At 46.6% G+C, this 14,104-nt stretch overlaps 1 protein-coding gene across 4 annotated transcripts in view; it reads left to right on the plus strand.

Annotated features, from left to right (window-relative positions):
* Nucleotides 1-14,104, plus strand: part of LOC121539391 (homeobox-containing protein 1-like) — a 37,602-nt gene that overhangs the window by 10,313 nt on the left and 13,185 nt on the right. For all 4 annotated transcript variants that reach the window (XM_041847858.2, XM_041847859.2, XM_041847860.2 and 1 more), the window contains exon 2: nucleotides 7,887-8,477. In XM_041847858.2, coding sequence (XP_041703792.1) covers nucleotides 7,888-8,477 — 590 coding nt within the window. In that variant the 5' untranslated portion in view covers nucleotide 7,887. The remainder of the gene's footprint in view (nucleotides 1-7,886; nucleotides 8,478-14,104) is intronic.

The following is a 14,104-nucleotide window of genomic DNA, read 5'->3' on the forward strand; positions in this document are numbered from 1 at the left end:
CAGTCAGTAGGTCTAGACTCTAGCCTGTTTGTGTGTGTTGTGCGTGTGCATGTTTCTGTGCACGTGCGTCCGTGGTTGTGTGTGCCCTCTACTGTTTTGACCCTGTCTGTCTCTGTCTGCCTGTTTGTACTGTACTGCACTTTTTAATGCATGCAGCGTGTGTGTGTGTCTCATATCTGTGTGTGTGTGTGTGTGTGTCCTGGCTGTGTATGTATGTTTGCACAGTACTGTATGTATTCTATACACTGTCCTATGACTCATCCCCACCCTCTTGAAAGGGAAAATATGGAGGTTGGCTGCTTAGGATGGACATTTTTCTTGGCCTTTTTCCCAAGTCGCACTCACTCTTAACCTCCCTCCCTCCCTCCCTCCCTCCCTCCCTCCCGCCTCTCAATCTTTCTTCTCTCTCGCTCTCATGCATGTGTTCTCTGTCAGCTCTTTCTCTCTCACACACAGATGGGTTTCTCTCTCTCTTTCTATTTCCATCTCTCTCACCCTCCTCCCCCCATTCACTCTATCTAAGTCTGTCCGTATCTCTGTCCGTATGTCTGTCCGTATGTCTGTCCGTATCTCTCGCTCTCTATCTCTCTCTCTCTCTCTCTGTCTATGTCTCTGTCTCTGTGTGTGTTGGTCGGTCGAATAATCCATTTAATATCTGGGCTGCAGCTGCTGAACCAGTCTTCTCTAAGCATGCCGCTGATGAGGAGATAAAGCGTGTAAGCTGTATGATGTATGTTTCTGAGTGCATACATGTCTCAGCGTAGTCTTTTGTTAGAGCTGGCATAGTCTCCCGCATAATAAAAGCTTAGGTCCATACATGTCTTATGTCTATGTAGTAGTTTTCTGGATCTATACCAGGCAGTGCCTAAGGGAAGGGTCTGGGAGTAGTTTTCTGGATCTAGACCAGGCAGTGCCTAAGGGAAGGGTGTTACGGATACAGGTATCCTGTGTTTTTGTGTGTTTCTCTCCTTCTGCCCTAATCACAGGTGTCCTGTATGTTCCTGATTGGTGGTCGTTGAGGTGTCTGCTGATTGGACCAATCAGTGAACATTCCTGTGAATAGCACCACCTGTTACTCGTTTGTTCAATCACACAGCCCATTGTATAAAAACCAGTCTTGTGTTTGTTGAGAGAGAGAGATTTTTTCCATATGTGAGTATGGACACTGTTGTGTCCTGTGTGTTGTGTACTCACTAAGTTGTTGGTTACCCTGTTGGTAACTTTATTAGAAACTATTTCTTTACCTGAGTGTGGATACTGTTGTGTCCTGTGTGGTGTGTACTTATTTAATTGCTGATTACCCTGTTTGGTAGCTTTGTGTGTTTCTGGGAAAAGGGGAGTTTAAGCTAGTTGCCCTTGGGCGTACATTACCCGTAGGAAGAAATCTGTCTATAAACACTAGTTAGACCTGAGCGGACCACCCACTGTATTTTTGTATGGTAGCAGTAGCCTAGCGGTTCTTGAGGCAGGCAAGATCAGTTTAGGGGGTTTTACACTATTGTTTCATTTCTTGGGTCCTGCTCAGCCCTTTTTCCCAAACCCTTACCGTGTGTTCAGAAATAAACACTTTGTGTTTGACGGTAGTTCATGGTTGTTGGGTCATTTTTGGTTCTCACTGTTCCCTGCCACACTTATAATTTACATGAATTTATGTTACGGGTCTCATGTCCATCCACCCTAGATGTTTAGAGCCACGGGGTTCGTAACATAAAGTGGGGGGCTCGTCTGGGATCCTATCTATCCCATGCTACTCATGTAAATTAGTCAGTGTCTGGTTCAGTGTTGAGCTTGGCAGCTGTAACTACCTGTTTTTTTGTGTGTTCAGTAGTCGACGGCTCGTGTTGCTAGTAGGATGGCTACTTTTGAGTTGGAGGCATTTTTTGGAAAACCCTACGTGGGAGGTTTTTGATAATTGCCGTAGAGTGGATCTACAGGCTTTGGCTGACCACTTTTCTGTACCCATACCGAGGGGTTTAGTGAAAGCAGAAGTTAGGGAAGTAGTGCTAGCGATATTGTTAAACGAGCGAGTGCTTGAGTTACCGCCGCCTGAGTCTGCTGCTCCTGTAGGGGATGTGGTTGCTGTTCCTGTAAGTCCATCAGTGTCTGAGGACGAGGCTAAGGCTTCCTGCCACATTGCCCCGTTATGACCCACTCTCCCCACTGACTGACAGTGATGCCAGGATCGATGTCCGCTCGACACGGCTCCAAATGGAGGCGGAAGAGCGGGCACAAATCAGGCAAGACAAGCTGGAGATGCGTAAGCTAGAGGCAGAACAGGAGACGCGTAAGCTAGAGGCAGAACAGGAGACGCGTAAGCTAGAGGCAGAACAGGAGACGCGTAAGCTAGAGGCAGAACAGGAGACGCGTAAGCTAGAGGCAGAACTGGAGACGCGTAAGATGGAAATGGAGATGCGTAAGATGGAACTGGAGGTGCGTAAAATGGAACTAGAGGCAGAAACAGCGAGGTTAGTCTCTGCTAATACTATGCCTGCTAGTGAGCCATCCTCACCAGCTGTGTCATCTGCTACGTTTGATATTAGTAGGCAGATCACCTTGGTACCTGTGTTCAGGGAGTCAGAGGTTGATTCCTATTTCAGTGTGTTTGAACGTATAGCGGTAGCATTGAAATGGCCCGACGAGGTATGGTGCCTATTACTTCAGTGTAAACTAACAGGTAAAGCCCAAGAGGTTCTGGCAGCGCTACCTCTTGAAGACAGTTTGAATTATGAAGTGGTCAAAGCTACTGTTCTTCGTGCCTATGAGCTTGTTCCTGAGGCATATCGACAAAGATTTAGGTCTCATAAAAAGTCTCCTACACAGACTTATGTGGAGTTTGCTAGAGACAAAGGAAATCTGTTTGACAAATGGCACAGTGCTAGTAAGGTAACTGATTTTAACTCTCTACGGGAGTTAATCTTGTTAGAAGAGTTTAAAAATTGCTTACCGGAACGCATTGTAGTTTATCTGAACGAACAGAAAGTATCCTCACTGTCGGAAGCGTCTGTATTGGCAGACGAGTTTGTGTTGACGCATAAGAGCGTGTTTTCGGCTCGCACGGAGAGCAGGGCTGCGGAGTTGCTAACTTTTAGTCCTAGTCGACCAGCAGTACATCCAGCACGCCCAAAAGATGTGCGTCACTGTTTCTATTGTCATAAGGTGGGACATATGGTTAATGATTGCTTTCTGCTAAAAACGCAAACCGGGGATGCCTCAGCACGCCAGGCCGCCAACGGGTGTTGGGCTGATTCGTACGGTTGTAAGGCCGGAATCAAGACAGAGGCCTCATAGTGAATGTGGTTTGAAAGGCCCTGTCCCAGATCACAGTTATGAACCGTTCATTTTTGAGGGGTTTGTTTCTATATCAGATGACGAAGCGTCTCAGCGTCCAGTTAGAATCCTCAGAGATACTGGTGCGGCGCAGTCGTTCATACTCGCTGATGTGTTGCCCTTGTCCAGTAATACATATTGTGGTTCCAGTGTGTTAGTACAAGGAATTGAAATGGGTTTCGTCCCAGTGCCATTGCACTTTGTGAACGTACACTCTGAGTTAGTCAGTGGATTGTTCAGAGTTGGCGTACGTCCTATGTTGCCAGTAAAAGGTGTGACATTTATAATGGGCAACGATATTGCCGGAGGAAAGGTAATACCCATATTGGAGGTATTGGATAAAAGTGACCAGTCTCTCTCCGAGGAGCTGGCACAGGGTTATCCAGATGTGTTCCCCGCTTGTGCTGTCACACGTGCTCAAGCACGACAAGTGGGTGAAGTGATAGATTTGTCAGACACGATTCTATTCAGAGAGTGTGACCCAGAGGATAGTTCGGGTGCTACCTCTGGTAAGCTGGTGCAGTCTGACCAACAGTCCAGAGAAAGGAAGAAGGATGTGGAACTTGTTGCTGAGGCAATACAGTTACCAGTTACTCGTGAGCAGCTGATCGCTAACCAACAGGTTGACATTAGCCTGGCTAAATGTTTTTCTAGTGTTGTCTCAGAGGAGGAGCTAAAGAAGAAAAACATGGCATACTTCATTGATGGTAATCTCCTCATGCGTAAATGGACATCCCATGTTGACGCTGGCGGAGATTGGAATGCTGTTTACCAAATAGTGATTCCTACAGCCTTTCGACCAAATGTTTTATCCCTCGCTCATGATCACCAGTGGTCCGGACATCTGGGAGTCACCAAGACTTATGATCGTGTTTTGCGACATTTCTTTTGGCCTGGCTTAAAACAAGATGTGGTTCAGTTCTGTCGGACTTGCCACACCTGTCAAGTAGTTGGGAAACCGAACCAGGTTATTTCCCCGCGCCTCTTTGTCCCATACCGGCCATAGGTGAACCATTCGAACATGTGATGGTTGATTGTGTTGGACCATTACCAAAAACAAAATCTGGTAACCAGTTTATGTTGACAATTATGTGTGTGGCCACCAGGTACCCAGAGGCCATTCCTCTGCGAAGGATTACTGCTCCGGTGGTGAGTAAAGCGTTGATCAAATTCTTCTCAACTTTTGGATTACCTAAGGTGATACAAACTGATCAGGGTACGAATTTCCTTTCTAAACTTTTCAAACAAGTGTTAAAATCCTTGTCAGTTATACACCGTGTGTCAAGCGCATATCACCCAGAGTCTCAGGGTGCGCTTGAACGTTGGCATCAGACCCTGAAGTCTATGCTCCGTAAATATTGCTTGGAATCTGAGAAAGATTGGGATGAGGGGAGTTCCTCTAGTGTTGTTTGCTGTCCGTGAGACAGTACAGGAATCCCTAGGGTTCAGCCCAGCTGAACTGGTGTTTGGACACACCATGAGAGGACCTATGAAAGTCCTTAAGGATCAGTTTTTGTCACAAGAGTTGTGTGTGAAAGAAAATGTGTTGGACTACGTTAGTCGCTTTCGTGAGCGCCTACATGCTGCCTGTGCTCTAGCAAAGGAAGCGCTGTCTTCCTCACAGAAACGGATGAAACGACACTATGACACACAGGCTGTTTCTCGTTCACTGCAGCCAGGTGACCGAAGTTCTTGTGTTGTTGCCTGTGCCAGGAGCGTCATTGTCAGCACGTTTCTCTGGTCCTTATGTCATTGAAAAGAAACTAACTGAAACTGACTATGTGATACAGACTCCTGATAGAAAACGCCAATCTCGTGTGTGCCACGTTAACATGTTGAAGACATACCACAACAGACCCGTCACTCAGGTAGACAGTCCAGAGAAACTGGCCGAGTCGGCTGTCTCTGTTGCTGCTACGGCTGTAGTGGGAGGTCATGTTAATGATGTGGACGGAGATGGTTTGGAGTTGCGCAATACTCAGCAGCAGTGTGCTAGATTGCCCAATTCAGAGATGCTGCTGTCTCTCCCGTCAAGCCTGATTCATTTAACGGACAGACAGTCAGATGATATTGTGAGACTATTACACAGCTTTCCATGTCTTTTTAATGATGTTCCTACATGTACAAATGTGTTAGAACATGACATTAATGTTGGAAACGCTGCACCTATCAAGCAACATCCTTATCGTGTCAACGTCGCTAAGAGAAAGATAATGAGGGGTGAGGTCGGTTATTTGCTGGAGAATAACCTGGCTATGCCAAGTTCAAGTCCTTGGAGTTCTCCGTGCATTCTGGTTCCTAAACCTGATGGGACATCCAGATTATGTACGGACTATCGGAAAGTCAATGCGGTCACAGTGCCCGACTCGTTCCCGTTACCCAGACTGGATGACTGTATTGATACTGTTGGTGCTGCTACTTATGTAACCAAATTAGATCTTCTAAAAGGTTACTGGCAGGTGCCGTTAACCCCACGTGCCTCCGACATCTCTGCATTTGTGACCCCAGATCACTTCCTACAATATGCTGTCATGGCATTTGGGATGCGGAACGCACCAGCCACTTTCCAATGCCTGGTTAACACAGTATTGGCTGGAGTTCCTAATTGTAGTGCTTACCTTGATGATCTGGTAATTTATTCAACTGAGTGGTCTGATCATGTTAACACTCTAAGGGTAGTGTGTGAACGTCTAGCAACCGCTTCTCTAACCCTGAACTTAGCAAAGTGCGAGTTTGGGAAGGCCACTGTTACTTATCTTGGTAAACAGGTCGGCCATGGTCAGGTGCGCCCTCTAGATGCCAAGGTCTCAGCTATAAACGCATTTCCCGCACCTACCACCAGAAGAGAGCTACGCCGTTTTTTAGGGATGGTTGGCTACTACCGTAGTTTCTGTAAAAATTTCTCTGCGGTAGTTGCTCCATTAACGGATTTGCTCAGTCCGGCGAGAAAATTTGTATGGTCTGAAGATTGTTGTACTGCTTTCAACACTGCTAAAGCACTCTTGTGTAGTACTCCTGTTCTTGCTGCGCCAGATTTTGAGCGGCCGTTTAAACTGGAGGTAGATGCAAGTGCCAGAGGTGCTGGTGCTGTTCTACTGCAGCAAGACCAGAGTGGAGTGGACCATCCTGTCTGTTATTTTTCACGGAAATTTAGCAAATGTCAGACAAACTATTCCACCATTGAACAAGAAGCTCTAGCTTTGTTGTTAGCTCTGCAGTACTTTGAAGTTTATGTTGGTTCCAGTGCATTACCAGTGGTAGTGTATACTGACCATAACCCCTTAGTTTTTCTCCACCGGATGTACAACCAGAACCAACGCCTTATGCGTTGGGCACTTGTCGTGCAAAATTATAATTTGGAGATCCGCCACAAAAAGGGGTTAGATAATGTGATGGCAGATGCTTTGTCTCGTGTTTGATGATTTAGGTTTTTTTTTTGTTATCCTGGCAGGATGATTATTGAATTTTGGGTGTTGTGATAGTACGTGTGTCGCAAACCATTTTGGTTTGCTCTTTTAAGGGTGGGAGTGTTACGGATACAGGTATCCTGTGTTTTTGTGTGTTTCTCTCCTTCTGCCCTAATCACAGGTGTCCTGTATGTTCCTGATTGGTGGTCGTTGAGGTGTCTGCTGATTGGACCAATCAGTGAACATTCCTGTGAATAGCACCACCTGTTACTCGTTTGTTCAATCACACAGCCCATTGTATAAAAAACCAGTCTTGTGTTTGTTGAGAGAGAGAGATTTTTTCCATATGTGAGTATGGACACTGTTGTGTCCTGTGTGTTGTGTACTCACTAAGTTGTTGGTTACCCTGTTGGTAACTTTATTAGAAACTATTTCTTTACCTGAGTGTGGATACTGTTGTGTCCTGTGTGGTGTGTACTTATTTAATTGCTGATTACCCTGTTTGGTAGCTTTGTGTGTTTCTGGGAAAAGGGGAGTTTAAGCTAGTTGCCCTTGGGCGTACATTACCCGTAGGAAGAAATCTGTCTATAAACACTAGTTAGACCTGAGCGGACCACCCACTGTATTTTTGTATGGTAGCAGTAGCCTAGCGGTTCTTGAGGCAGGCAAGATCAGTTTAGGGGGTTTTACACTATTGTTTCATTTCTTGGGTCCTGCTCAGCCCTTTTTCCCAAACCCTTACCGTGTGTTCAGAAATAAACACTTTGTGTTTGACGGTAGTTCATGGTTGTTGGGTCATTTTTGGTTCTCACTGTTCCCTGCCACACTTATAATTTACATGAATTTATGTTACGGGTCTCATGTCCATCCACCCTAGATGTTTAGAGCCACGGGGTTCGTAACAAAGGGTCTGGGAGTCGTTTTCTGGATCTATACCAGGCAGTGCCTAAAGGGAAGGGTCTGGGAGTCGTTTTCTGGACAGGCTATATACAATACAGCAACAGCCCCCATCTCTCCAACATCCATCAATCCCTGAATGTCTCATCCACTGTCTTCTCCCTCTCTCCTCCTTTCTCCATTCATCCTATCTAAACTCTCCTCTCTCTCACTCCATCTAAACCCTTCTCCTCTCTCCTCTCTCTCTCTCTCCAGAATGTCTCGGTACACCGACGAGCCTCGTTTCACCATCGAGCAGATTGACCTGCTCCAGCGGCTGAGGAGGACGGGGATGAACAAGCCAGAGATCCTCCACGCCCTGGACACCCTGGACAGACTGGATCACCAGCACGGACACAAGTTCGGACGCCGTCCCCAGCCCCAGACGCAGCCCCACCCCGCCTATCAGGGGCCGACGCCCAATTGCAACACTAATACAACGTCTTCTCCCTCGTCCGATAACGTTGCAGCGTCCTCATCAACGTCCACGACCGCCACACAGACTGGTTACCTGGGGAATGGGAGAGGGAGTGGCCTGTCACCGTCACCTAGCAACAACTATGATATGTCTCCGCCCCCTCCGGTGGTTGTATCTGCCCCGGTGGCTATGGCAGTGGTGGCGCAGAACGGGCATGGGGTTGGTGGTGGCGGTGGCGAGCTGGTTGCCATGACGAACGGGAAGTTGTCTCCACCGCGGTTTCCTGTCAGTGTTAGTGCGGTGAGTGGCGGCGTGATGGGGAGCAGCTACGGGTTTGAGGCCAGCGAGGAGGAACTAGACGTGGAAGACAAAGTGGAGGAACTCCTGAGGTGAGGAGGAGGAGCCTGAGTCTTTTCTGAACACATCAATAGGCACAAAATGGTAACCAAACAAACTACCCTTTACACTACCTGAATGTGTCTAATAAGAATCCTCATTTTTGTTTTGGGTTTTTAGTGTTTTCTAGTGAACTAGACCTTGAGGCCAGAGTTTAGTAATGCATTAGGTGACACCTGTGTCTAAACACAGTCACCACATCAGGCCCACACACACACACACACACACACACACACACACACACACACACACACACACACACACACACACACACACACACACACACACACACACACACACGTCCTGTCTGTCAACCCTTTCGCTGCTCTTTTGTATTGTGTGTTGTTCGCAGTGATAAAGTCAGTATTGATTAGATGGAGTGATGAAAATGAAATGAAAGGGAGGGAGAGAAAAGTGGCAATGGATTTCTGGCAGCTCAGCACTGCCTCTGATTCTCTCTCACGTTTTCCATGAAGAGGAATCAATATAAATGTAAATGAGAAGGCAGTGTATCGACAGACAGAAGAAAGACTGTGTGTGTGTGTGTGTGGGCCAGTGTTTTCACAGACACGTCACATTTATGGGAATTGGTCTCTCTCTCGCCCCACTCTTTCTTTCCCTTCTCTCCCCCCCCCCTCTCTCTCGCTCGGTCTGTCTTTTGTTACATTCCCTCTCTGACAATCACACATACAGCGGCACTTTGTCACACTGGCTGGCACACACCAAGGTTATTATACTAAACGAAAACTGAAACTAAAATAAAAACTAAAATTGGAAAAACAATTAAACTGAAATAAAAACGAAAAACATTTGAAAAACTATACTGAAACGTATATTTGACTGCAAAACTAACTAAAATAAAAACCATAAATTATGTTTAGTTTTAGTTTTTTATCGAATGGGGTTTTCGAGCTTCTGAATCTGGCGGGTAAATGCTGCCAGTAGATGCCAACGTTTCAAATAGGCCTAGCTTGTGTGTCACTAGCTATCACCAGCTAACAGGGAAGAAATACGGAGGCGAACACGAAGTGTGACTGAGCCAAGCTAGAACAGCTTGTGAAGTTGCTGGAGCCTTTCGCAATCCACACCGACCAACTTCAAACTGACATCCAGTCGCTGTCTGATGTGGTTCCGTGCCTTCTCAACCTTGAGGCACACTTGCAGTCAACTACTGTTGCAAAACAGTTGCCACAGGTCCTCCTGAAGTCACTGCGTGAGCGCTTTGCGTGCATACTGACAACTTCGATCCAACCCCTGGAGCAGCTTGCCTGATGAGGCAAGCTGCTCAACAGAGATGACGTCACTGATGAGGCAAGCAGAGTATTTTGTACTTCAGCAAATCAGAGGGTACAGCCGTGGAGCAGCAAGACCCCAGGAAGATGCCAACACGATGAATCCAGCAAGCATCTCGATTACATTTTCATTTACATTTTCGTCATTTAGCAGACACTCTTATCCAGAGCGACTTACAAATTGGTGCATTCACCTTATGATAGCCAGTGGTACAACCACTTTACAATATATCCATTTTTTTGGGGGTGGGGGAGGGTAGAAGGATTACTTTTATCCTATCCCAGGTATTCCTTAAAGAGGTGGGGTTTCAAGTGTCTCCGGAAGGTGGTGAGTGACTCCGCTGTCCTGGTGTCGTGAGGGAGCTTGTTCCACCATTGGGGTGCCAGAGCAGCGAACAGTTCTGACTGGGCTGAGTGGGAACTGTGCTTCCGCAGAGGTAGGGGGGCCAGCAGGCCAGAGGTGGATGAACGCAATGCCCTCGTTTGGGTGTAGGGACTGATCAGAGCCTGAAGGTACGGAGGTGCCGTTCCCCTCACAGCTCCGTAGGCAAGCACCATGGTCTTGTAGCAAATGCGGGCTTCAACTGGAAGCCAGTGGAGTGTGCGGAGGAGCGGGGTGACGTGAGAGAACTTGGGAAGGTTGAACACCAGACAGGCTGCAGCGTTCTGGATGAGTTGTAGGGGTTTAATGGCACAGGCAGGGAGCCCAGCCAACAGCGAGTTGCAGTAATCCAGACGGGAGATGACAAGTGCCTGGATTATGACCTGTGCCGCTTCCTGTGTAAGATAGGGTCGTACTCTGTGAATGTTGTAGAGCATGAACCTACAGGATCGGGTCACCGCTTTGATGTTAGCGGAGAACGACAGGGTGTTGTTCAGGGTCACGCCAAGGTTCTTTGCACTCTGGGAGGAGGACACAACGGAGTTGTCAACCGTGATGGCGAGATCATGGAGCGGGCAGTCCTTCCCCGGGAGGAAGAGCAGCTCCGTCTTGCCGAGGTTCATCTTGAGGTGGTGATCCGTCATCCACACTGATATGTCTGCCAAACATGCAGAGATGTGATTCGCCACCTGGTTATCAGAAAGGGGAAAGGAGAAGATTAATTGTGTGTCGTCTGCGGAGCAATGATAGGAGAGACCATGTGAGGATATGACAGAGCCAAGTGACTTGGTGTATAGAGAGAATAGGAGAGGGCCTAGAACTGAGCCCTGGGGGACACCAGTGGTGAGAGCACGTGGTGTGGAGACAGATTCTCGCCACGCCACCTGGTAGGAGCGACCTGTGAGGTAGGACGCAATACAAGAGTGAGCCGCGCCGGAGATGCCCAACTCGGAGAGGGGGAGAGGAGGATCTGATGGTTCACAGTATCAAAGGCAGCAGATAGGTCTAGAAGGATGAGAGCAGAGGAGAGAGAGTTAGCTTTAGCAGTGCGGAGAGCCTCCGTGACACAGAGAAGAGCAGTCTCAGTTGAATGACCAGTCTTGAAACCTGACTGGTTTGGATCAAGAAGGTCATTCTGAGAGAGATAGCAAGAGAGTTGGCTAAAGACGGCACGCTCAAGAGTTTTGGAGAGAAAAGAAAGAAGGGATACTGGTCTGTAGTTGTTGACATCGGAGGGATCGAGTGTAGGTTTTTTGAGAAGGGGTGCAACTCTCGCTCTCTTGAAGACGGAAGGGACATAGCCAGTGGTCAAGGATGAGTTGATGAGCGAGGTGAGGTAAGGGAGAAGGTCTCCGGAAATGGTCTGGAGGAAAGAGGAGGGGATAGGGTCAAGCAGGCAGGTTGTTGGGCGGCTGGCCGTCACAAGTCGCACGATTTCATCTGGAGAGAGAGGGGAGAAAGAAGTCAAAGCATAGGTTAGGGCAGTGTGAGCAGGACCAGCAGTGTCATTTGACTTAATAAATGAGGATCGGATGTCGTCAACCTCCTTTTCAAAATGGTTGACGAAGTCATCCACAGAGAGGGAGGAGGGAGGGGGAGGAGGAGGATTCAGCAGGGAGGAGAAGGTGGCAAAGAGCTTCCTAGGGCAGTGCTTCAGAAATATAGCTTCCTCTCATCGAAGATTGTGTCTGAGGTCACTGTCCAGCCGGAGGGTCAGACTGGCAGAGAATGACATGCCCCATGTGAGCTGCCGAAATACCTGGAAGAGGTAAAGGTGGACATGTTTATATAGTCACTTCTCCAGTTCTGGCAGGCAAGGAGAGCTGGTTATCAAAAGCTGTGCCCTGTGGCACTGGATCTGGTATCTGCCCCTGCATGTTCGTGGAAAGAATATTCTCTGTGTGTGGACAACTGCCATCAGTCTTGAGAAACCGAACAACCAACTCTCTGGAACGCAGTCTTCTAGAAGATGAACCAGAATATTGTTTGGTTGAACAGAAACACACACAAGCTGGCTGCGAACTGATAGATTTGTGAAGAAGTGTTGTATTGCTTGTGTTTTTGCTGTTGTTGCAGCTGTTTTTATTAACCAGTGATAGTCAGTGATACATGTTTAATATTACATAAACATAACATGTCAAATGTGCCATGACTTCATTTGTTGTTTTTTCCTCTCTTTCCATCAGGTAAAGGTACTTGATTATTCTTACATCTACTACTAAAGTAAAAAAATGCATTGGATTGGTGTAAACATGGGCAAGAGAGTTTCCTTCCACCAGTCTAACCTTTAAATCCAAGTCACATTAGGATTGATTTATAATTTAAACCTAACCAAACCTATGTCCTGGCCATGGAGTTGTGTGGAGTCCTCAAGTGGCCAAAAGCCAATGTTAGCATGGGCAGCGCCATTGAGGACTTTCACCATTTTTATTTTGTAAACTCGGCGGGACTTCCAGCTTCATTGGCTGATCCCTCCTGATGACCGGGTTGGAGTTGTGACAGCCGGGTCATCAGGAGGGACCAGCCAATACATTTTACTTGTAAAGAAGAAAATTGTCTATTTCAGATGGAGAGGGCCTCAATGGGGCTGCCCATGCTCTCACAGACACCATCATGACACCGATACAAAGATGTTATGTCTTTCCAAGTCTATGGTCCTGGCCCATCACCTTATGTATTAGTGCCCCCCACATCACAAAAAAACTATAGGCCTACAACACCTAAATGGCTCCTAGCCTCCCACGCATAGGCTACTTTATGTCCATAATACTGAAACTGAAACTAAATAATATAAAAATGAAATAGAAATGTGTTTATCGAACTGAAACTATACTGAACAAAAATATAAACGCAACAATTTCAAAGATTTTACTGAGTTACAGTTCATATAATAAAATCAGTCAATTTAAATTAATTAATTAGGCCCTAATCTATGGATTTCACATGACTTGGAATACAGATATGCATCTGTTGGCCACAGATACCTAAAAAAAAAGGTAGGGGCGTGTATCAGAAAACCAGTCAGTGTTTGGTGTGACCATAATTTGCCTCATGCAGCGTGAGACATCTCCTTCGCATAGAGTTGATTAGGCTGTTGATTGTGGCCTGTGGAATGTTGTCCCACTCCCCTTCAATGGCTGTGCAAAGTTGCTGGATATTGGCGGGAACTGGAACACACTGTCGTACATGTCGATCCAGAGCATCCCAAACAGGGCCTAAAATTAACGTTTTGGTCCGCCAACCACTGTGGCAGCCACTCAGATTTTCTTTACCAGCAAAATAGTTTTTTCCCGCTAAAATTACACCAACAAAAAACACAAAAAAACAGTTAAGCATGCTTTGTAATGTTTCTAAAACAATAAATGTATTACTAGTAAGACGTAATGTGGTACAGTGCCTTTCGGAAAGTATTCAGACCCCTTGACCTTTTCCACATTTTGTTACGTTACAGCCTTATTCTAAATTGTATTTCAAAATAATAAATCCTCAGGAATCTACACACAATACCCCATAATGACAAAGCGAAAACAGGTTTATAGAAATGTTAGCAAATTTATAAAACAAATAAAACTGAGCTCAGGTGCATCCTGTTTCCGTTGATCATCCTTGAGATGTTTCTACAACTTGATTGGTGTCCACCTGTGGTAAATTCAATTTATTGGACGTGATTTGGAAAGGCACACCCCTGTCTATATAAGGACCCACAGTTGACAGTGCATGTCAGAGCAAAAACCAAGGAATTGAGGTCGAAGGAATTGTCCATAGAGCTTTGAGACAGGATTGTGTCGGCACAGATTTGGGGAAGGGTACCAAAACATTTCTGCAGCATTGAAGGTCCCCAAGAACAGTGGCCTCCATCATTCTTAAATGGAAGAAGTTCAGAACCACCAAGACTCTAGAGTTCCTCTGTGGGGATGGGAGAACCTTCCAGAAGGACAACCATCTC

This window comes from Coregonus clupeaformis, chromosome 25 (genome assembly GCF_020615455.1).
Source record: "Coregonus clupeaformis isolate EN_2021a chromosome 25, ASM2061545v1, whole genome shotgun sequence".
NCBI lineage: Eukaryota > Metazoa > Chordata > Actinopteri > Salmoniformes > Salmonidae > Coregonus > Coregonus clupeaformis.